The sequence below is a fragment of the Fusarium poae genome, chromosome 2, assembly GCF_019609905.1.
Source record: "Fusarium poae strain DAOMC 252244 chromosome 2, whole genome shotgun sequence".
NCBI lineage: Eukaryota > Fungi > Ascomycota > Sordariomycetes > Hypocreales > Nectriaceae > Fusarium > Fusarium poae.
Genome location: NC_058400.1, coordinates 2,251,336 through 2,274,075, shown reverse-complemented (window position 1 = coordinate 2,274,075; position 22,740 = coordinate 2,251,336). Strand labels below are relative to the sequence as shown.

Below are 22,740 nucleotides of genomic sequence, written 5' to 3'. Positions count from 1 at the left end.
ATCGCAACCTTCCTCAAAATGGCGACTGTAAGTTCAATTCATCAATTGGCGCGTGTTGCTGATCGCAGATGCTGTCGACCTTCTCCCCCGATCCCGATCCCGCGCCTCTACGTCCCACGATATCATGAGCTAATTTTCCCCTTCTCCGACAGCGAAGCGCAGCTCTCAAGCTTGACTGGACCAAGGTCACCAGCTCCCTTGGACTCCGCGGCCAGACCGTTGCCTCCCTGCAGGCCTTCAAGAAGCGCAACGAGGACGTCCGCCGCAAGGTCCAGCAACTCAAGGAGCAGCCCACCACCGTCGACTTCTCCCAGTACCGATCCGTCCTCAAGAACCAGGCTATCGTCGATGAGATTGAGAAGCGATTCAACGCCTTCAAGCCCGTTACCTACGATGTTAGCCGACAGCTGAAGGCTATCGACGCCTTCGAGGCCGAGGCCGTCAAGAACGCCGAGGCCACCAAGCAGGCCGTCGACCTCGAGCTCAAGGACCTCGCCGCTACCCTCAAGAACATCGAGGAGGCCCGACCATTCGAGGACCTCACTGTCGTATGTATCACCATATTCGAGACCATTGGACCGATTCTCACATTGCATAGGACGAGGTTGCTGCTGCCGAGAAGTCTATCGACGAGAAGACCGACCAGCTCGTTTCCAAGGGCCGATGGATGGTGCCAGGCTACAAGGTACGTTATAGAGGTTATATGATATATAACAGCACTGACACCCACTGCAGGAGAAGTTTGGCGACTTGGCTATGGTTTAGACGAATTGCGACGTTCCCTTTCCGCCTTCGCGTTGTGTACTCTAGCATTGTAGATAAGAGAGAACTGGGGTCTGAACCCAGGTTTTCCTCATACCCAAACATCTACAAAATTTTCTCTGTGCTTCATAATATCTTATTCTCTGATCGGGTCAGCTCAGGCTGGTGTCTGAAGGTAGCATAGTGTTGAGAACATTAGTAGGTATCCAATGCCTAGAGCAACGTTACGTTTCACAATGAGTTATCAAGTGAAAAATTGGTCATCTATCTGAAAGTCTTTATTAAGTGCCTTTACGTTTCCAACACTAAAATTTGATGAGACAGAAGTGCGTGACGGGTAATTTTGTACAGTTTATACCATTTAACAAGCCATTAAACAAGGACGAGCAAGAACTATATCGTCTTATTCAACAAGCAAATCGTAATTTCGATCTTCTCGAAATGTGAGTGATGTATTTCCTAAGCGTTCCCAAAAATACTAAACTACCTAGGTAACTTGAAAAACCTACAACATCTAATGTTTTTCGTCACTATTCAAAACCTCACGGTTCCGGGTCACAAAAGATAATAAGAGAGCATCACATCAAAAATGAAGAATAGTATTTCTGCACCTAGCGACTCATGCTGTCTAATTCACTGTTTTGTGTTCTACCACGAAAATAACTCGTATACCCTATGCTCAGGGTGTCAGAAGAATTGACCGCTAGAAGCATGAAAGATGAAATTAGTAGGTCAGCTTATTCTACTTAGGCCAGACCTCTTAGACTGTTTATTTTTGTACCCTAAGACCCAGGAGGCTAACTTTTCTGCTACCCAGTAGCCTATATCTTAAACCTACATATCTCTTGATAGACCATCGCACATATCTCAAATCAAGATACCAAGATAGGGTAGCGAGGTTGGAGCGCTGTCAACCTGCATTTGAAGTGCAATATAAACAAGACTTGGTCCGAAATCGAGGAAACGGTAAAAAAGAATCGCTATCTTACCTAGTCATGGCCATACTGCTTGCTCCATAGGTACACTCAGGGAAATCGGAACTTCCTAAATCGAAGTATTCTCTAGATATATTAGGATTGAATTCTCTATTGAATATATTCTCTTATCAATAGTCTCTTCTAGGTAAATCTGTGTCACGTGTAGAAGTTCATTGTTTTAGCCTGATTGTAGTGGCTAACCACTTACATTGTTACACCACAATATCCCTCGTGTGAATGTATTCGGTGCCAGTACTTTGGTTATAGGTACAACGTTCGACTCTTAGAAACCATGAGTTTTCCTGATCCTGAGCTCATGAGCTATGTTTTCAAAACTGCTCCCCCCTTAGAACCCGCTTGGTTAGAACATGAGGATGAAGTCAAGAAGAAGGGCCCTCCTCAGACATTCAATACCACCCAAGAGAGACAGCCAGTCTATGCCCGAGAGTGTCGTGTTCTTTACGAGCAGATGACTGCGCCAGGTGCTCGAGACTATGATTTATCTCAGGGTTTCGTCAGGAATGAGCTTACGGTGCCCTCATCCATGGATGACCATCCAATCCCTATTCTTCAACTAGAGCTTGAGAGTCACGAACCAGAGGTTATAGTTATCTTCTTCCATGGAGGAGGCCTAAAGGTTGGCGAGGCAGATAGTGAAGAGCTTTCGTGTCGGCATATCGTCAAATCAGCGGCAGCCAAGGTCCGTCTATACTCAGTAGGCTATCGTTTGCTGCCCCAGAACCCAGCCAAAACATGCCTTTCGGATTGCCTAGATGCTTTCAGGGCACTGCAAGAACCGTCTGCGAGGATAATTGTCGCCGGGAGCTCAAGTGGTGGGCAGATGGCATCTGCGGTAGCTCAAACGGTTCCTCAAGGATCGATACATGGTCTGCTACTAAGGTGTCCTGTTACAGCCGATAGGGCCAGTGGCGAAGAGTTTGTGCCTGAGAGACTGCGCCCATACCACAAAAGTGTATCCCCTACTTTCATCTCCTCTCTGAATAGATACCTGAATCGGGATATCCCAAGAGATGGCTTTGAGAAACTCCCTCTGGAGGTTCCCGTAGCGGAGTTGAAGGGACACCCTCGGACATGGATTCAACTCACCTCCAATGACACTCTTTACTCGGATGGTCTGTGCTATGGGATGCTCCTCAGAGACGCAGGAATCGAAGTCAAATTGCAGGTTGAGGTTGGGTGGCCACATACTTTCTGGCTCAAAGCTCCTCACTTGGACTTTGCATTGACGTGTGAAAAGCATATGACAGAAGGCTTGAATTGGCTTATCAAGACGATATAATACAGGGTCAAATGAGAGCAACTATGTTAGACAATAGATACCATGTAGTAAGCATCTGGTTGCTAATCTTCAGGAGCGACATGAAGGAAGAGATCGTCCAAGTCAGTGCACAGCTCACTTAGGTTGTTCGTTTGGCAGAGGTTAGAACTCGCAATTCAGTACAACCGAAGTCACTCCTATGCATCTCGCTGGCAAAGTGTATATGCTGGACATGGAGTTACATATTACTGAGGTAGACAAGTGGCCAGTCACATGCAATTGGTAACTTGTATTCGTCAATCATAAGATCGTCAAAATTATTGTGTATGCTTTGGACAAACGAAAACTCTCAGTTCTACAAGACAACGCCAAGCGCAAACCTGCAAATGCTCTTGTATCCAGCCAAAAAAAGCCGATGGGTGAGGTTCTCCATGAGACACCAGTTGGCCCCGAACTCCAGCATTTGTATTCCTAACTTGAAAACACGAGGCCGTTCAAGTCTTTATTCTGGTCTTTTTTTAATATTTATTATTTCTTGTTGCTTCACACTTCCTTCAGGGCTTCGCGTACTGAGCAGTCCACTCCTTGGCGGTTGCGATAGCCGCCTGCTCGTCCTCCTTCCAGCTCTTGGCGACATCGGCAGCGAGGGGATCGTCGGGGTTAGGGGCACCGAGAAGAGCCTGGATAGAGAGAAGGATAGTTCGGATCTGAAGGGCGGGAGACCAATTATCTGGAAGATTTGTCAGCTGGGTTGCACCTGAACATTATGCCTCGATATAGAACCCACTCTTAAGGACGTCAAGACAGATGCGACCAAGTTTATCAACGTTGGGGTGGAAGATCTTGGTAAGAAATCGGATCTTGGGAGGTGTCATGGGGTAGTCGTCGGGTAGGAAGAGCTCAAGGTTGAAGACACCGCCTGGACATGTGGTCAGAGTTGAACGAGATGATCTGTATCAACGGAAAACTCACCCTCGTAAGGAGACTGGGCAGGGCCGTGGATTTGAACATCGAAGTATCGGAGGTTGTCCTCGTGAGGGATAGCACTGATACCTGGGACACTATATCGCGAGCGGTGTTAGGATGCGATGTGAGGGCGCAAGACAGGACCCTTGTGTCTGGGACGGATAACCTACGGTTCGGCCATGAGCCTTTCTGTCTCTTTAATGATACGCTTTGGAAGAGCCATTTTGGAATACTGATGCAAGCTGGGTAAGTGTGCGCGCGAGGGTTGACGCTTGTAAATTTTGGTATCGATATCGGTATCGGTATCGTGTCGTCGTAGGCTTTGTGTCTGTGACAAGTGAAGAGTCGTGGTCAAGACGAAGTTGAATCCTTGAAATAAGGCGGGCACTTAAACTACTAGGTTGGCATGCACTATTCCGTAAGGTACTGCCTTGGGTCACGGCGGGGCAAGACAGAAGGGACCGAGGGGCAATAAACAGCAGGGTCACTTAAGATAGGTATGGGAAAGATAAAAAGAAGACTGGGGTAGCGTTTACAAAAATGACAATAACTCTGTATGAATCATAAAAGTTCTTAAGAAATGAATGCCTTATAATTTAATAGATAGATTAATAGGCGCCTCATCACTCCCTTAGGTACCTTATGATGCCTTTTCAGGCTCTTTGCCATACAAAAAGAGTCCCACGCATGTGCCCGATACAGGAAGGTTGCTGTTTTGTCAGGTGCTAGACCTAGACCAATTATAATAACCGCGGGCGATGTACCTACTAAGGTTTGTACCTAAGGGTGGCACTTGTACAACGTCGTAATGCGCTTTGACCATCTCCTTCCAGCAACAAACCACTGGAACGCGAGCTTCACTTAGTAACCAACTTCATGAACATCACCTTTGTAAACAGCTTCGCTTCCACAATAGCCTTCAATAGGCCCCTTTTCAGGGTTTGCCCTCCCTACTAAGAGCTATCTGTTCGTTCTTTTATCCCAGATAATGACATGATCAGAAATTTCTTCGTGGCAGATCGCCGTATACTACACTCCTGCCTCGTAATGACATGAGGCACGTCGTGATAGTTTCTCCAAACATCCATCATCACCATGCCGTCATTCGACCAACTCACTGATGCCCCTAAGAAAGGGAAGATCATTAAGTCCGCCTATGACAGCGAGAGCTTCGAATCTGATGGTACTATTCACGTTGACGGTCTGGTCGGTTCAGCCACTATCTCTCCTGCAGGACGAGACGTCGCATTGGCTTCGTAAGTTAGAAAACACAACTACATGTGCACACATCTAGCTGACCCCGAAAAGGCCTGATGGGCTCGCAATCATAGACCTTGATTCGCCATATAGCCCCCCTCGACGATTGAGAACTCATGGTCTTCCTTGGCTTGTCGTGGATGTTCAATGGTCCCCCTTTGCTGCTCGCGACTACTGGATTGTCTCGGCCGCTAACCATCGTGCTCTTGTGTGGAATTTGAATCGAAGAGAAGACTCTAGCTCAGGCGCGATCGAGCACTCACTGCAAGGCCACAGCCGCGCCATCACTGATGTCAACTGGTCTGCTCACCATCCCGACCTCTTATCAACTTGCTCAGTAGATGGCTATATCCACGCATGGGACCTCCGAAGACCACGCCAGCCCGTTCTTACCTTCTGCGATTGGACTGCCGGCGCATCACAAGTCAAGTACAATCGCCAGGCATCACACATACTTGCTTCAGCCCATGATCGATGGCTGCATATCTGGGACGAACGCCGGTCTTCTGAGCCTCTTAAATCTATCAAGGCCCACAAGTCCAAGATTTACGGTCTAGATTGGAACCGCTCAGACCAAAAATCCATTGTTTCCTGTTCCATCGATAAGAGAATCAACTTCTGGGATTATACTGCTGAGGAACCTCTACAGCACACCATTGAAACTGGCTTCCCAGTATGGAGAGCTCGTCACACTCCCTTTGGGCACGGTCTCTTGGCCATACCCCAAAACGATCCAGGTGATCTATATCTATACGACACACGTTTCAAACCAGAATCGAAGTTGACAACTCAGCCAATTGATGTTTGGCCTGGACACGGAGATCATAAAGCAAAGGAGTTCCTGTGGAGATGCCGCGGTGGTATAACGGACGATGGCAAAGATAACCGTGAATTCCAGCTCGTCTCCTGGGGTACAGACAATGAACTAAAGCTGCAATGTATTGATCCCAAGGCTTTTGCTGCCATTGGACACAAACGAGGCATACCGGCAGATCCGGCGATCAGTCTCACACGAAAGGGTGCTACATACAAAACGTTCCGTACAGTGGATGAGACGGCAGACCGTGATCGAAAATCTGCTACCATGAGCGATCACCGTCCTGGGACCAATTATCACAAACAAAGTGCACTAACGTTGGGAATGCGATCAGGAACGACCCAGAGTCATCGTGCGGCGGTGGCATGGCGAGGTCCTTCAATGAAGGCCAAGATTCCTGGAAGGGCTGTCGACCGCAATCAGTCACAGATAGGATGGATGAAGGGAATCGCCATGACCAAGAGAAAGGCGTCAACAAGCGTCAAACGACACCTGTCGAAAGACTCGGGTATTTTTGGCCATGGGTATCCTGACGACGAGTGGGCTGAACCCGACACCATCCAGGAAGAACTTCTGCGTATTAGCCATCAGCTCCCGAAAGTGAAGTGGGATAATATCAATATGGACAACATGACCCTGAATGCTTCGTTGAACGGACCATGGGGAACTGACGGGGACACCATTTTCATCAAGGTCCGCATCGATATACCAATCGGTTACCCCAAAACCAAGGCACCAAAGTTCTTCGTCGAAAGGTCGTCTTTCATGCCCGCGGAAACTCACAAGAAGATTGATCGTGAAATTCATCAACTATCGGACCAGTTCTTGCAAAGAAAACATAATTGTCTCGAGGTTGCATTCACGTATCTCCTAGGAGAGGTTGATCTTGAAAGCAGCACAACTTTCTTCAAGAATGTTAGGGACCTTGATGATGAGCTTGATGGTCTGGCAGATGAAAGTTCAAGTGAGTCTGACGAAGACATACCCGCGGGCGGTTCAGCATCCATGTCTCAAGAACTCCCACCGCACAACGAACTTGACACTGCACTTGCGCCTCCAAACAGGACCATCGTGCCACCGCCACCTAGAACGTGCGGTGCTAGATTCTCGCATAATGGACGGCTAGTCTGCTTCTTCCCTTCCAAAGAGGAAAAAGCCAGAGCTCTATTCACAACTACAATGGATGCTTACAGGGAGCGTCCAAAGGGGGAACCCTTCTTTGCTGGTTTTGGTAGAATCGCACATGATCTCAGCCCCCGGCAGCGATTCATGGCAGAAGACACCTCTGCGTCTAGTGGAGATTCTGACTCTTCTGCCTCAGGATCCTCCTCCTCCTCCTCGTCTTCAAGTGATTCAGAGTCTACGTCAATGCACAAGATAAGTCTCTGGTATCACCCAAGTCGCCAGTTTAGGAAAACTTGGAGCGAGGACAGGTCGATACGGTCTAGCGGTGGTGGCACAGGAGTTGGCACTGGTACTGGTACGGGAACAAGTCGCCGCCGGCCTGGTCGGCCAAAGAACCTCATATCGATACATGATTTCCGTGCTCTTCATCCCTCAAAGGAGGAGTTTGCGCGTGAGTACGCAATATTTGGAGATGGAGCTGAAGTGTGTGAGCACAATGCAAAGGTTGCTGAGAAGTACAACGCCCGTGATCTTGTTGATGTCTGGCGATATCTCGCGCTGTTATTGAACAAGGGTGTGCCACTTGAGATTCTCTCACACAATCAGCGTCGTGACTCCATCTTGGTGATCGCTCACGATGTGGTCTCAAGATGCAATGCCAACTCTTCTCCTCACGATTCGCTCTGGGACAGACATGAAGGTGCATTATCAGGTAGAGTAAAATGGGGCAAGCACCCTTTGGCCCGCGACTTCATTATGGATCTGTTTGCATACTTTGAAAAAATTGCGGACATCCAAATGTTGGCAATGCTTTCATGCATATTTAGCGAGTCCTCTGCTGCGGATAGTGTGGCATATTTTGAGTCGCATCTACCTCAACCCGATACTCCCCTTCCTCTGAAAGCCCCAGCATTCTCTCTGGACTACTTTCCAACAGATGCCTCTCTCTGGAATATTGGCGGTCGTAGTTATACAAACTCGGCCATCACCACACCGATGACAGTACATACTCCTGTCCACTATGCTGGATCGCAAGCATCCGATGATGGCATTTGGGCTGGAGATGCAGCATCAAATTCATACTCTTGTGGAGAAACACCACCAAATAGATTCAAAGGGTATCTTGGAGACGTCGAAGCGCCACCTAGTGTATCAACATCCCCAAACACTCGGTTCCTGAATCGAGCAAACTCCGGGTTGGCATCTGCTTTCGCAGCTAATCTTCCTCGCTCGTTCGCAGGAGTTAGCTCTTCTTCTCCCCCGAATCACGGAAGAAAGAAACCAAGCCCCGCTGAAACATATCTCAGTAGTTTGGCCCCTGGCAATGTCACATGGAGTGCCTCTACTGCCATGGACTCTAATGGTGGCAGAACTTCATTGGATGACGACGAGTTCCGTAGAGATGAGTTCCTACCTCTCGTTCCTACAAAGATATCTGTCACTATGGAGGATCAAACTGCGTTTGACGACGATGGCTGGTTGAATATACCATTGCTCGAGTCCAGTCAGGCGGATGCTCATGCTCGCTACCGGTACGCGTATGCTGAGATGCTGCAAATGTGGAATCAACCTCTTGCTAGACTTGAGATCATGAAATTCAACTCGCTCAAGGAGAACATGACTGGTGGACGCAGCGATGATGATTTCCACGATCCAGCCACTGGTCACGATAGTGCACATGGCAAGAATCGTGGAAATCACGCCAATTCATCTCCCATTGCTATGGGCAAGAAGGATCAACTTCAAGCTTTGCTTGCATCAGGCCGTGGTCTGGATGTCACAGGCATGTGCCGTATACATGAGATCCAATTGGAGCCTCTTCGATACACGTCTAGTGACCCCAAGGTTGGTGGCGCTGTGGGCACATGTGATCGTTGCCATCAGACTCAGAGTCAGCTCACATGTGTGTATTGTCTTGAGCCGGTGGATGCGCTGTTCCCTCCTTGCTTAGCCTGCGGCTGTGCTAGCCATGAAGCATGTCTAGCAGAGTGGCATGCTGCGGGCGAAACGCAATGTCCTGCTGGTGATGAATGCAATTGCGTGGAGGAGGCCGCAGACGGTCAAGTCGAGTCATGGGCAGCACTGCAGGGTGCCATGCTCAAAGGACAAAGGCATATGATGATGCTGCCTGGACCGGCTATGGAAGATAGCGATGAGGACGTGAAAGTAACTCGCGACTGGGAAAGAGTAGAGCCTGCTGTTCCGTCGCGAATGCAAGGGTTTTCTGCCGCCAGCATTAGTCTTGGTAACAGATTGAGGAAATCGGCGGGAGAGTGGTCAAGGGCTTCGAGTTTGAGACGAGGTGATCGGAGGAACATAATGTAATATCTAGAACATCAACCCACGCGTGCCGGATGCATGGTTTGTAGAATATTTGCCATATATGTCTTTACTATTATAGCGTTGAGATGTTTACAAAGATAGATGAGATAGAAATCTATTGCTCGTGACTTAACTACTATAACTTGACTAAAAGGAATACTTAACATCATAACAAATGAGCAGTAACGGAAATCTCTTTCTGCAAAAAGTCGTGTGCCCAAACCCGCTATCCAGCCGCACGTATCAAAAAAATAAAGGTACGACAGACGCCCGTTTTACCGAGCCTCGAAATTCATCGCACGTATTGCGTACTCTAACTGCTACTTTAGCATTCAGGATAAACAAGTATATTAAATAATAAATAAGAACAACATACCTTTGTATGCCCTAACATGGTGGAGTGACTGGGTACTACTTTGCCGCCTCTGCATCAAGGCCTTATAATAACACTCTGATTTACGCGGTATATCCTCAACATCCGATGCTTTCGTGGGAACCGAGATGGTTCGCTCATTCCGTGCTCCAGCTCTGTTGCTCCCCTTTTACCAGTGTCATAGCCACCACCCGCAATGAACCCTTAGTCGGGTTATTTGAGCATATCTATGTGTCAGGAAAGACTGTCTTGGCCTCAACATCTTGTCCAACTCTTGCTTTCAAGTCAACTGTCTGCGGCGTCTGATCTCCCTTCCACCTTCGCTCCAGGCTTCGCGATGTAGATTGAAGGTCAAGATTCTCTCAATGGCAACCCATCTTAACTCATCTGCATGGATCTGATCACCGGTTTCTTCTTTTGCCCGCAATGGGAAGATTCGTACCCATTGCTGACCGTCATCGGGAGCTTTATATTTTCCATCGAGAAACACAACCTTAGATACCATCTTCGTACGTCCCCGGTTGAGTTCGTGACAATCTTCTTTTCCACAACGGCCTTCGTAAAGAACAGCATGGGAATCAGGGTCGCTGAGATCTAGAGGTGCCATCTCGATGATCTCATCCTCTACCCAGTACCTGAATTGCTTTGCCAGCTCTTTGAGCCGAGATTCGTATGTCGCTTGCTTGTTCACAGGGACCCGCCAGCGTGGGTCGATTTCTCCCACCTTCACAATCCATAGTTCATCCAGGTTAGGGAACCAGCATCGGTCAAACTCGATTCTCCCAAAGTATCCCGGTCGATTGAAGCACACAGATAGGTAGGCGGAGTAGCGATGAGGCATATGCACCCGTCCATCATCGGGGAAACAATCCCAGAAGGCCATCCGTCTGACACGGGGCGCTAGTTCATCTAAATACTGGTCTGTTGCTTGGTCTGAGATCATATGATCGCAAACAAGGATATCTTTGGAAAAGTCCAAGAACGATCCGCGGCCTATTGGCTCATATCCTAATCGAGTTTCGTCTCGCGCTTCGGTATTGACTTGTGTAACAGTTGGTAACGGACAAGACCCATTCCCTTGGGCTAGATCACCGTATAAAACGATGCGAGGCTCATTGGCCCGTGACCATATCTTCACGCGAAGTTCGGGGGGCAAAGAAGTGAAGCTGGTGGATGAAGTTGATGGGTCCGAAAAAGGCATGGTCTCAGAGTTATATACTGAAAAAAAGGGCATGTTTACTCTGGTGAACGGAGTATGCAGCCTCCAGAAAAGACAGTTTGACGGAGATCATTGAGGTTTATAACCAAAAGAGATACGTACGTATGTATGAGCAGCGGTTTGGATCCCACCCACGTCGGATATATAGTGCCAAATCCTAGCACAGGGGTTCTCACGAGGACAGACGGAAACGGTGTCATACCTACATGTTGGGGGGGCCATGACCGTTTGCGGCATATCCGGGGCGGGAAAAATAGTTGATCCTCGTGAAGCCATCGTCAGACAAGATGCTTGCCCAATGTCACTGTTTACTAAAACCGGGATGGTTCACCGACACCGCCTTAGAGCGGTTCGATAGCAGCATGGTACATGGTGGATTTGGCTCCCTCGGCCAACCTACCAATGAGGCTGCTCTCCAAGGGAGGGAATGGTGATGAGACCAGGGTGAGCCGCAGATGGTGCAAGACGTTTAGTGGACGATCACACTTTATCGAGCATTTCGCGCTTCTCGTTCGCCTGTCTGTCTTGTAAAAAGCAAAGCTAGCCAGCGCCGCACCGCGCCGGCCCTTTTTCCCGGTCGTCTGCGATCTTGTCAAACACGCTCACTGATCTTCTTTTCTTTCCGATCCGTGTTAATATTACAGATAGTATCATATCCAGTAACAGTCGAGCGGTCAGCAGAACAGTTGGCGGAATGCATCGGTCCAAGACTTAAAACATCTCGCTATTTCAGAGCGAGTGTTGGCGAGCTGTCTTGGTCGATGGTCTGATGCGAGTTGAGCCGTGATGGATTATCCCAGTCATGCGTCCAAAACCTGCGGGCGAAGCCGATGCAATGCTAAAGCCAGAGAACATTAGGTTGTAACTCAGTACAGGGTTACAGTTCACTACCACGTTGGGAGGTGACCGCTGATGATACTGCACTGTACAGGACAATATCGCACTAGGGATGTCGATTGTCCAGCATAGGTCTAGGGAACGGTTATCCGGGAACGTGGGTCTATAAAAGTGTACCAGATGATTGCTTTCAGCTCAGTATGCACAGGAGAAGGGAAGTGGAATCACTCGCTGGCTCCCGTCTGACCTTGATTCTGGGACTTGCTTGCCAGGCCGAAGTGAGAGCGTTTCAGTCGGACTATATTCTCTGTACTGTTATCAATGCACGGTACGGACTCGAATCACATACTAAAGGTTGGACCCGGGAGTTTGGGTGGTTAAAGTGAGGCGGGAGGGCTTGAACCTGCAAGGGATATCGGGTAACCCCGTGTGGAGTCTGTAGAGTTGAGGCGGGAGAGTACGCGATTGGTGTGCCAGTGTAATGGTTCTGGGACCAGCCAACATGAACGTATTTACCCAAGTCGGGATGTGATTGGCAGCGAGATCTGACCCGGAGCAGCAGTGACCTTGGGACTGTTTCGCATGCTCATGATTTGCCATAACAGTGATCAACCTCGTCGCTTAAGACGCATCAGCAGGTGCAGACGAGTGGCTGATTTCGGTCCCGAGACCACGTTTTCTCCAAAATGGACCTGTCAAAATCGGGAACTGGGCTAAACGTCCGAGGGCCAGACTATCTATCTGGTCAACATGCACCCGTGGTCGTATGAGTGTGACGGAAAGATAGGCTTGCATTTTGATTGCCTACAGTGCTTATTGTGCAAGCCATAACAAGCCATCTTCCTTGATTTGAATGAGACAGACAGGAGGATTGATCCCAGGCGAGAGAAGGGTGGCGGTGGTGTGCTGGACATTAGAATGGCTAATGGATTTGTTGTCGGGCGGCTGGATTTGAAACATCGGTGTGCATAGCAACAATATGGTCACTTTCGGTACCCAATCTCGTCAAGAGTTCTTTGATATAGCCGCCAGCGATGCAGTTTCTTGAGTGATTAATTCTCGAGTGTTGGGCTGGATTGTCTTGTGAAAGTTGACATGTAGGAACTGTGGGTTGAGGGTGTAGGGTAGTTTGAAAGCTTCGTTAGGTTGGTTGTTTGCAAGGAATGAAATCTGTGTCGATCCACAAGAGGGTTGTTCCAGAGTATCTCGATCTAGGTGAGTCATGGATTAGTATGTAGGCTATGGGACTCGGTGCAACAGCAGGAAGGTGGTGCTGGAGTAAGACAGGAAATAAGGGAGATAAACCTGCCTGATTGAGGTTTTGCGTCCTGCAATCCAAAGAGGAAGCTGTATGGGAGTCCATGCATCGCAGGGCGCCTACCCCACTTGCCAACAGGTTCCATGTAGGTAGATAGGTAGGCAGGTCTTGCTTGTGTTTAACATCATGCAATGAGAAAACATGCATATTTATCACCAACATCCAAGTGTGAACGTGATACAGTCGAACAAGGCACATCCCATCATTGAATGTCAGAGCGGAGCTTTTAGCTTCCTGAGTACGGATACCTACCTGCAGCGGAACGCGCTTAGATCAATCCGATCCATTCCATGATGGGAAACGCTGCAACACGATCTCCAAGCCCACTAGCCCTTAATGACACTGACCCACTCATGACAACTGTCAATGTCAATTGGCATCATTGCCAATCTCAGACGCAATCCCCAACTTCACACCAGAGTCTTGGTCCAGCTCCAGGTCCTAGCACAAGTCCAAGCCGACACCCCGGACACATCCAATGCCTTCTCAATAGAATGCCATCTCCTACCGATGACGAGACGCCATTCCCCTCGTTAGACCGGTCTACCCTCCATGGGTTTGGCCGTTCGCATCTTTCCCCTGACGATGCCTTCGTTTCGCCTCCTCGAGGCCCACGAGGCCGCAGCAGAAGACGTAAACGTCCATGGAAGAAGCTGATGTGGGTGAAGCAGTCGTGTATGTATACGCTTGAAGCTCCCGAGAAGACAGACTAGCTAATAAACCGATCCAAGATCCTGATAATTATACCGACCAAGCGACCTTTCTCGAAAATCTACAGCGCAACCCTCGCCTCAAGCCGTACGACTTTTGGCCCCTCGTCGCCGATTCTACCGTCATACTGCAGCACGTATGCTCTGTCATCATATTCGTTGTCTGTTTTGTTGGCATCAACCAGGACCGCGTATCTCCTGTTGCTGTCACAAGCTGGAGCAGTTTTGCGACATTCGTGGGGTGGATCTTGTGGGAACGTTGGCTATCCGAAACTGAGGAACCTGACGACCCGAGTCTGGGCGTGGCGGCGAATGTTATGGGGAGGGCCGGCCGTACAGGAAGTTTGAGACGGCCAACCCGTACAGGAAGCATCCGTCGTCCAACTCCGCTCCGGATCGAATCGGCACCATCCACCGCCGCGCCATCTGCTACTCCTTCGGCGGCGAGTTCGACGACCAACCTACATGCGCCAACTACGATGCATCGAGCGAAGTCAGCCTCGAATACGTCCTTGTTCGGTGGTGTCACTCACACCCCACGAGCTAGTCAGGAACATCTTCCTGAATTACCCCCTCCACTCCTGCCAGAAGAGAATAGATATAGACAGAGGATGGAAACGATTAAATCCGCGATCCTTATCTACTGTACGCTGCTTGGACTTAGTCCAATACTCAAATCACTCACGCGATCGACGTCGAGTGACAGCATTTGGGCTATGTCTTTTTGGCTTCTCGCCATCAACATCTTTTTCTTCGACTATTCAGGGGGCGTAGGTGCCAAATTCCCAGCGTCATTGTCTACCAATGCCGCTCTGATGGCATCAACTGTACTGGCCAGCCGACTGCCTTCTACTAAACAGGTGTTTAGTTTGACCCTTTTCAGCATTCAGGTGTTTGGATTGTTCCCAGTGTTTCGGCGCTATGTACGACACCGCAGCTGGCGTTTTCATATACTTTCAGCTATTCTACTGGTGTTGGGAGCAGGCTTCGGGGTTGGGCTTATACTGGGCGATGCTGGAGGCACGGATGGATGGCCGTGGAAGAGCGGACTGGTGGGTATGACCGTTGGAGTAGTGATTGCTATACTAGGTACAGGAGGTTGCAGTTGGTGGCTGATCGGGCTTCAGAAGTACAAGAACGAAATACGAGGGCCATGGGATGCAGCGAGACCTATCATCATGAACCGGCCTCGATGGGATGATGATTCATGACAGGATAGACAGGATTTGGTTATAGATAGCGTATCTCGAATTTAAGCATCGATGTAGACATATCGCGATTACAATAATATACGCATGTTTGCGGCGCCAAATTCTTTTTTAATTTTTTAATTTTTTGTCTAGTTTAGTTGTACAAGCAATTGCCATGCCAATTCGGTTTTTAGCAAAGAATCTTGGCAAAATCTTAGCGCTAGGCCAAGCTTTTGTTTTGTAACACACGGAGCAACACTCTAGAAATCGATAGTATTGGGAAAATCGCGGAGGTACGGAAAGGGAAAGGGAAAGGGAAAGGGAAAGGGAAAGGGAAAGGGAAAATGGTAGTGCCAGGTCTGTGTGGCCGAATTGTTGAAGCAGGGAACTAATTGGCTTCAAGGAGAGTTTGAGGGCTGAGAGAATTTGTTGTTGGGTACGAATATGCGGTACTATCACCTATCATTACGTACCTAGTCACAGTATGCGCTTGCAACATATTCTGATCTAGGATATATTGCGACAATTATTGTTGAACATGTATTTATTATAGATGTGCACTGTTGCGTAGGACAACATGAGAAGCGTCTGCTGTGTCATGGTGACTCGACCATGCCACTATTGGATGTTACTTGGGATACGAGAACTTTGGATGTGATGCTGATCTGACGCTGCACGGGTACATGTCATGACGTTGAAGGCCCAATATCCAGCCAGAGTGAAAAGTGATAACCGCCAAAAAGAAACAATCTGTTTGAAGGATTGTTTTGTTTTGTTTTGTTTCGTTTTGTTTCGTGGAGTTGCAGTTTTTACGCTGTCGATCTCAACCAGACATCAACACCTACCCGAATTGGAAATCCACTTCCACCAATAGCACAAGAATAGTCTAAGTCTGCTACTGATCTCCAAAGGGAGAGGACAACTCAGAAGAGGGGGCAATTCCTTAGAGAACCATACACACCTCAAGCCATAAAAGTCCTAGCGAGGGATACTGACGCGTAAGTGTCTATGTCTGTTGGGGGCTTTGCTACCTCTACATCACAACGCAGACGCGGACGCAGACGTACTATGTCGACGCAGATGCATACGCATGCAGGGAGAGAAGGAGGGGTAAAGCTGACGTTGGCTTAGTAGTAGTAGGCAATTGCAGAGAGGGAAGCCATTGTCTGCCACAGGCATTCAATGCAATTGCAGTTAAGCTCGCTGCCTCTACCAAGGTATTACCAGCCTTTTCAATATTGAATGTACTAATCTACCGTCTTTGTAGCGGCCGAGCTGAGAGTAGGTAAAGACTAAAGTAAGTAATAAAGCATGTCATCCATCCGTGGCGCTTGATCCTCTTTTCTCTAACTAATTGCGGCGGTTATCCGTTGGTTCTATCAAGGTAATCGAAGAGTAAACAAAGCCAACAGGGCTGATGTTTTCCTGATTCTTCAGTAGCAACGAGGAAACCTTGTCCATGGCAAGTTAAGGTTATCCCAATACGACTTGTCCAGTCAATGTTTTTGTGTGAGGTTGTCCGGGGCAATGAATCTTTTAGCCTCCTTGTCCCCTCAGCAGTAACACCATTTTAGCCTTCCGCCTCCCTTCCCCTCCTGTTAAAACACTCAATGCAGATGCATCTGCAATGGGTGCATACCAAAAAAAAAAAAACGCCATGGCGCAGCCCTCAAAACGGACGGCAACCGGCACAAGATGAGTTACTGTGAAGTCGAGGTTAATAACCTAAGTTAAAAGCCAAAAACTCAAATCATGTCCCGAGAAGCAATCCCGAGCACACAGTTGCGTCTGGAAAAAAGCGCTGCCATAATAATAGAGTTGTTGGGGTATTGAGCCATGGTACATGATAAATCCGGGAGTTGTTATATTACCACCTTGGCGACAGAGGATAACCTGATGGACAGACAGGCCATTAGAAACTCTGAAGAGTAGTAGTAGATAGGTACCTTGATTGGCTGTGTCCAAAGTCCCAAAAAGTCAGTCATCCACGGCTGGGCAGGGAAGGCTGTCAGGGGTTCGTTCAGTCTAGTTCAGTCATGGAAGTCTAGGGGCAAAAAGAAAAACGACTAAAAAAGTATCGAATCGAATCCATCAATAGCCTGTATTCGTAGACGGGCGACCAGCCACTCTTTACCTAGAACAGGTATGGCATGGAGGCTTCGGAAACTTAGCTTGCGTCGACTATTGCACTCCAGTCTATTCGATACTTTTCTCGATAGGTACGATGCATACCTATAAAGAGGCAAAGCTGACCTCCCTGGTTAATGTCTTGTCTCTTATCATATCCAGTCAACCCGCTTTCGTTAATAAGAGTCACTCTTGTTGCTTTCAGATCATTTGAAGCTCACTCGCTATTTACAACACATCAATCGTTCAAGTAAACAACCTACCTACATCCTAATCAACATACCTCAACCAAAATGAAGGCTGCTCTCTTCATTGCCGCTGCTGGCCTCGTTGTCGCCCAGGACCTCAGTGGTCAACCCGAGTGTGCTGTAAGTCAGATCACATCCCCACATTGGATGTTTATACTATGGACACCGGCTAACTAACCTTCACAGCTTAAATGTCTTAAGGAATACATCCCCAAGGCCGGCTGCGAGCTCGACGATACTGCATGCCAATGCGAGTCTTCTTTCCAAACCAAGCTCGCTCCCATCATCACACCCTGCTTGACCGAATCATGCCAGGTTGAAGACCTCCTCAAGGCCCAGCAGGCTGCTGCTGATGCCTGCAAGGCCTACGCCGCCACCGCTGGCGCCGGCTCCACCACTGTCGCTCCCACCGAGAGTCTCGGCTCTGTCACCGTCAGCATCGACACCTCCATCACTGGCTCTGCTAGTGTTCCCGCCATCTTCTCAAGCATCCCTGATGAGAAGCCCATCCCTCCTGTTACTCCCCGTCCCGGTAACGGAACAGTTACCAAGACCGCGACAGAGGGAGGTGGATCCGGAGGAGGCGCTGTTACACCCACTGGAACTTCCGGCGGCGGCGGCGGCAGCACCGGTGGTGCCAGCAGTGTTCCTACCGACGCTGGTGCTGCTGCCGTTGTCCCTGCCATGGGTATTCTCGCCATTATCGCTGCTGCCATTGCTCTGTAAGAGCTCCTGTATACTGGATGTTTGTACATAATGCAACATTACCTCAATGAAACAATTTGGGAAAGCTACTGGGCTGGAGTTATTGCGAAGGAATTCACGACATGATGTTCTATTAAAGGTTTTAGTCTTTTGGAAACACAACAAGTTGCCATTTATAGCAATGGGAAAACTAGTAATAGATATATAGCATCTAATAATAAACAAGTACAAGAAATCACTATTTATATTCCCGTGAGAACAATGTACAACCTAGGTGTAGCTTCCGCTTTTGTCGCGGGATACTTGGGTTAGACTATTTGTTCGACCTTTTCCAAGTCAACATCGATGAGCCATGGCAACTGTACTGGTCGATATCTGATACTCATGATCGCCGCATTCACAAACAACGTCTGCTTGCCTGGGACTATCTGAGTGTCGCCCTGAGTTAAGTCAAGCTGAACAGCTCTTTGTTTGCTCATTTCAATAAGTTTCTCCCTCGTCATTTGGGCCGTCTCTTTATTATGTGTCACACGGTTCGGTCGCAGCCCTTTAAGCCCAAGCTGTCGTGACCGATCTTGGTCGATTTCATCTCCATCCCAGGTAACATGGTGCATTCCCCATGCTTCATGGATGTGCCCAAAGCAATGAATCTTGGGTTTCGCACGGGCGACGGCTGCAAGAAGTTCTGGACATCCAGCGTGGGTACCCGTCATACCCGCGAAGTCGAGGATACCTTGAGGAGGGCCGTGAGTCACGGCCACGTCCATCCCTGGAGGAATATCAAAGTCATGGCCATCGTCATACTGGAAAGCCCAGCCACCGTAGGCAGGAGTCCAGGGACTTGCATACATCTTCAGTAATGCGCCGTTTGCCAAGGTAAACCTGTGAACACCTTCTGTTAAATACTTAACACCGTCTTTTTCAGCTTCTCGAACAATTTCTTTGACCTTGTCTAGGGTCTCCTTCGTTCCACCATACTTTTTGGTCCAATAATTCTCATCAAGTGCAGTGTCGTGATTACCCGCAATAGCCAATTTCAAGGGAGCTTTGATAGATCGCAAGACGGAGAAGGTCTGTTCGAACTCGGGGATAGTCGTGCGTTTTGTAAGATCGCCACAGTGAATTACAATATCCGCCTCTGGTAAAGGATACCCCCAGCCAGTAATCACGTTCATGACATCTTCCTGATTTAGTTCGTCTTCAGTACTGGAACTCTTTTCGTTTTTGGGCTTTGGTTTGGATCCATGTGTGTCCGATATAATAAGAATGCGAGTCTTGACGTGTTTCGAGGTAGCGGTAGAAGACATATTGCTGGAGGTTTGTGTCTGGTATTCTATGATGGCGGTACTGTGGTGAGGTTAGATGTCGAATATATAGACCGACTCGAAAGCTAGGAAACTTACATCTGAATGTCCGAGGCGTATTATGAATATTGACGATGATGTCGACCGTGATTCTCCAAGGTTTAATGATGTAACTATATTCAGAGGTAGGCTATAGATAATGGTGCTGATGAGTTGTAGATGGGGACTAATATGTGAGTTGATCCATCCGTACCTGCCAGGTGTGTAGTCTAGGTGCCTGAGCGGTAACCCAAAACAAATAAATAAATAAAAAATCAGATTCTAGAGTAGTACCTAAGGTTTTCAATCTAAAAATAAACAATTTAGGTAGGCCTGTGGTCTAAACAGCATAAACTGACATGCTTCCAGCGGTCAAACTTTTGATACTCGGTAAGTATGAGGTCCTGGAGAGTTCAGGCTGACGTCGATAGTGCAAAGTGGGCCAAGCTCAGCACCTAGATACAGCAGTAAGATTCCTAGTCTAGTATCCGTAATTAACTGCCTGCTATACAGACCCCTACTCACCAACATCAAACACTCCAACTAATCCACCTTTTGCGCATCGCCATCCACGAGTGTGATCACCATACCTTACCATTTCGTCTTTTGCGAGCGAATAAATTCCTTCCAGTATGGCAGAGGAAGCGTCTCAAGATGTCTCAATGGGATCCTCCCCTCCCGCACCTACTCAAACAGACCAAGAGCCCAAATATGGTGGCTACTCACGATTCGAGATCGAACTCGAGGTTCGTCCTGCTTCTTCTCCCAGCTCAGTATACCTATAGCTAAACCCACATAGTTTGTTCAATCTCTGGCGAACCCAGCCTACCTCAATCACCTCGCGTCCCAGAAGCTCCTTAACCAGCCCGCCTTTGTCGCATACCTTGCCTACCTTCGGTATTGGAGCAAGCCGCCGTATCTCAAATACCTAACATATCCTGGCCCGACACTGCGACATCTCGAGCTCCTTCAGCAGGAAACATTCCGACAGCAGATCATTAGCCCCGATGTAGTAAGGGCGCTGATGGAGGAGGGCATGAAGGCCTCAGTCGACTGGCACCGCGAGAACTGAAATGGTCCTACCGAATCGGAACACTACGCGCAGCAAAACAAGACACGAACCTCATACACGATACCCAGGCGTCAGGCGATAATGTTGAAAAAACTTAGTATTTCGAAGCAAAAGCGGAAACATTGCCGTGGCAAGAAGAAATGCTATCAGCCCATGTACCAACACTGCTTAGCAATGTGATTGGCACTACAGGCATTATTCTTGACTGAATTGGACTGTTTAAAAAAGACAAGCATTTAATGGCCCAACTCCGATTCTCCTCGCATACAAAGAATAACCCGTCGACTCGCAACTCAAGGGAAATCCTTTGAGCTCAGTTTTCTCTCCACCGGTGACCGCAGGACATGCACTTGAAAAAGCTGGTCATAGGCTCATCAGCACTGCGAATCTGGACTTGGAAGAAGGCGGCTTCCTCGCCATCGCATCCATCAGCAGGGCACTGAGCAGGACCCTTCTGCGCATTGTCCCAGGCGCCGGGACCACCAAAGACATCTTCTCTCTCGACACGTTCGTACAATCGTCGCGAAAAGACAGGCTCGGTAATATGGTGTTCGAAGGGACATGTGCGGCACTCGAGTCGATTGGTCCGCGTGCTGGTGAGGGAGACAGTGAGAATGTTTGCGCAATGGGGGCAGACTGGAGATTGACGTTGATTAGCTTGGAACGTGCATATCAATTTGAGGTTGGAGAGTCTTACAGAGCAACATGGCGGCGTTTGTTATGTGCGTCTAGAGTAGTTAAATATGTATCAGATTTATAGAGTTGATGCACCCTCGTGTTTGGCAGTGGTCGTTGAGGCAATCGCGTTGTTGAATACCAAGGCAAACTCTGGAGTATGACTTTTTTTTTATTTTGCCAACGACAATGAGGTTCCATGAAGACGAGCGGGTACTGCGGAATGCTTATTCCATTTCTGGATACGGTACAGTGGTGGGCCCTCATCGCTCAGGCGGCTGTTTGCTGTTTTAGCGCCATCCCCCGCCATTTCCACCTTGAGAGAGCTCATAGGTTAGTACTTTCGGGCGTCTGTCTCAGCATCAGCCCTCCACTCTCATCGGGCAGCCCCTCCAAACACCGCCTGACGAAACACTTCAAACAAGATCAAAACTGTACCTGATTTTAGGCGGTCTTGTCCGTACCTACCTCATTTACTGCCACCTCTTTCAACCTTGAACGACACGAAATCGAGTTCATATCACGGCTCCTTATTCTTGAACCTCTACCGAATCTTCAACACCGACTATCGTCATCGTCGACTTTGGTCAATTTATACCCCGCTCCCGCGACAGCCATTTGATAACCAGGGACCTTAACATGGCCGGAGACGAAGAACACGATGTAAGTTATGCTATTGTACCATAGTAAAACTCATGAGGACTTCATACTTATACGTTCTCTATCACTAGGGCGCTTCTGTCCAGGAAATCTTGATCGAAGCCTGCCGCCGTAACAACGTTGAGCTTCTGGATGAATGCCTGGAGTCAAAGACCGACGCTGAAATCTCAAAACTCCTCAACGAGACCAAAACCGTTATGGGCAACCATCTCTACCATGAAGCTGCCTCTCGAGGAAATTGTGCGCCTCACACTTGCCTATACATACAACTCATGAGATCCAAACGAGCTAACCCCCACCGCCCTTAGACGAAATCATCGATCACCTCCTCGACCAGCCCGAATTCGAGTGCGATCCTGTAAACACCAGGGAAGGCGACACACCACTCCATACTGCCATCAGATGGATAAACTCTGAGCCTCCCGCCCAGCGACCTTTTGGCAACGCTCTCGTCGAGATGATGCTCGAGGCCGGTTCCAACACCCGAGTCAAGAACAAGGCCCGCCTCACCCCATACCAGCTTGTCGACCCCACCAACACAGAACTCCGCGAGCTGATCCAGAAACACGAATATGCGAACCAAAATGCAGGAGATTTCATCACCGTGAATAACTCGGGTAGCCAGGGTGCTGTGCTTGATGTTCCGGACGAAAGTGACGATGATGCTGAGTTCAGTGGTAGTGATGAAGAGGAGCGTGCTGAATGGGAGAGAAGGCGGAAGGACAAACAGCGCAAGTAGACAAGCGATACACGGCGCT

The 22,740-nt window shown here is 48.6% G+C and overlaps 11 protein-coding genes across 11 annotated transcripts; 7 read left to right on the top strand and 4 right to left on the bottom strand.

Annotated features, from left to right (window-relative positions):
- Positions 1-18: 18 nt before the first annotated feature.
- On the top strand, positions 19-765 carry ATP7 (ATP synthase d subunit; the record flags this gene model as incomplete). The annotated part of the gene is made up of 4 exons (XM_044849220.1): positions 19-27; positions 153-548; positions 599-685; positions 736-765. 4 exons carry the CDS (start codon positions 19-21, stop codon positions 763-765), a joined length of 522 nt encoding a protein of 173 aa, XP_044707930.1.
- Positions 766-2,031: 1,266 nt separating this feature from the next.
- On the top strand, positions 2,032-3,039 carry FPOAC1_004678 (uncharacterized protein; the record flags this gene model as incomplete). The annotated part of the gene is made up of 1 exon (XM_044849219.1): positions 2,032-3,039. The coding sequence occupies one exon, from the start codon at positions 2,032-2,034 to the stop codon at positions 3,037-3,039; it is 1,008 nt and encodes a 335-aa protein (XP_044707929.1).
- A 533-nt stretch (positions 3,040-3,572) lies between these two features.
- UBC13 (Ubiquitin-conjugating enzyme 13) lies at positions 3,573-4,207 on the bottom strand (the record flags this gene model as incomplete). Its single annotated transcript, XM_044849218.1, has 4 exons — positions 3,573-3,748; positions 3,806-3,937; positions 3,991-4,079; positions 4,155-4,207. The coding sequence occupies 4 exons, from the start codon at positions 4,205-4,207 to the stop codon at positions 3,573-3,575; spliced, it is 450 nt and encodes a 149-aa protein (XP_044707928.1).
- An 872-nt stretch (positions 4,208-5,079) lies between these two features.
- FPOAC1_004676 (uncharacterized protein) lies at positions 5,080-9,508 on the top strand (the record flags this gene model as incomplete). The annotated part of the gene is made up of 2 exons (XM_044849217.1): positions 5,080-5,240; positions 5,293-9,508. The coding sequence occupies 2 exons, from the start codon at positions 5,080-5,082 to the stop codon at positions 9,506-9,508; spliced, it is 4,377 nt and encodes a 1,458-aa protein (XP_044707927.1).
- Positions 9,509-10,158: 650 nt separating this feature from the next.
- Positions 10,159-11,079, bottom strand: FPOAC1_004675 (uncharacterized protein; the record flags this gene model as incomplete). Its single annotated transcript, XM_044849216.1, has 1 exon — positions 10,159-11,079. The coding sequence occupies one exon, from the start codon at positions 11,077-11,079 to the stop codon at positions 10,159-10,161; it is 921 nt and encodes a 306-aa protein (XP_044707926.1).
- A 2,466-nt stretch (positions 11,080-13,545) lies between these two features.
- FPOAC1_004674 (uncharacterized protein) lies at positions 13,546-14,509 on the top strand (the record flags this gene model as incomplete). The annotated part of the gene is made up of 3 exons (XM_044849215.1): positions 13,546-13,927; positions 13,984-14,099; positions 14,333-14,509. The coding sequence occupies 3 exons, from the start codon at positions 13,546-13,548 to the stop codon at positions 14,507-14,509; spliced, it is 675 nt and encodes a 224-aa protein (XP_044707925.1).
- Positions 14,510-17,572: 3,063 nt separating this feature from the next.
- On the top strand, positions 17,573-18,253 carry FPOAC1_004673 (uncharacterized protein; the record flags this gene model as incomplete). The annotated part of the gene is made up of 2 exons (XM_044849214.1): positions 17,573-17,647; positions 17,714-18,253. The coding sequence occupies 2 exons, from the start codon at positions 17,573-17,575 to the stop codon at positions 18,251-18,253; spliced, it is 615 nt and encodes a 204-aa protein (XP_044707924.1).
- Positions 18,254-18,540: 287 nt separating this feature from the next.
- FPOAC1_004672 (uncharacterized protein) lies at positions 18,541-19,539 on the bottom strand (the record flags this gene model as incomplete). The annotated part of the gene is made up of 1 exon (XM_044849213.1): positions 18,541-19,539. The coding sequence occupies one exon, from the start codon at positions 19,537-19,539 to the stop codon at positions 18,541-18,543; it is 999 nt and encodes a 332-aa protein (XP_044707923.1).
- A 668-nt stretch (positions 19,540-20,207) lies between these two features.
- SOH1 (suppressor of hpr1) lies at positions 20,208-20,647 on the top strand (the record flags this gene model as incomplete). The annotated part of the gene is made up of 2 exons (XM_044849212.1): positions 20,208-20,321; positions 20,375-20,647. 2 exons carry the CDS (start codon positions 20,208-20,210, stop codon positions 20,645-20,647), a joined length of 387 nt encoding a protein of 128 aa, XP_044707922.1.
- A 313-nt stretch (positions 20,648-20,960) lies between these two features.
- Positions 20,961-21,354, bottom strand: FPOAC1_004670 (uncharacterized protein; the record flags this gene model as incomplete). The annotated part of the gene is made up of 2 exons (XM_044849211.1): positions 20,961-21,283; positions 21,345-21,354. The coding sequence occupies 2 exons, from the start codon at positions 21,352-21,354 to the stop codon at positions 20,961-20,963; spliced, it is 333 nt and encodes a 110-aa protein (XP_044707921.1).
- Positions 21,355-21,961: 607 nt separating this feature from the next.
- Positions 21,962-22,721, top strand: FPOAC1_004669 (uncharacterized protein; the record flags this gene model as incomplete). Its single annotated transcript, XM_044849210.1, has 3 exons — positions 21,962-21,985; positions 22,054-22,222; positions 22,291-22,721. 3 exons carry the CDS (start codon positions 21,962-21,964, stop codon positions 22,719-22,721), a joined length of 624 nt encoding a protein of 207 aa, XP_044707920.1.
- Between the last annotated feature and the right edge of the window lie 19 nt (positions 22,722-22,740).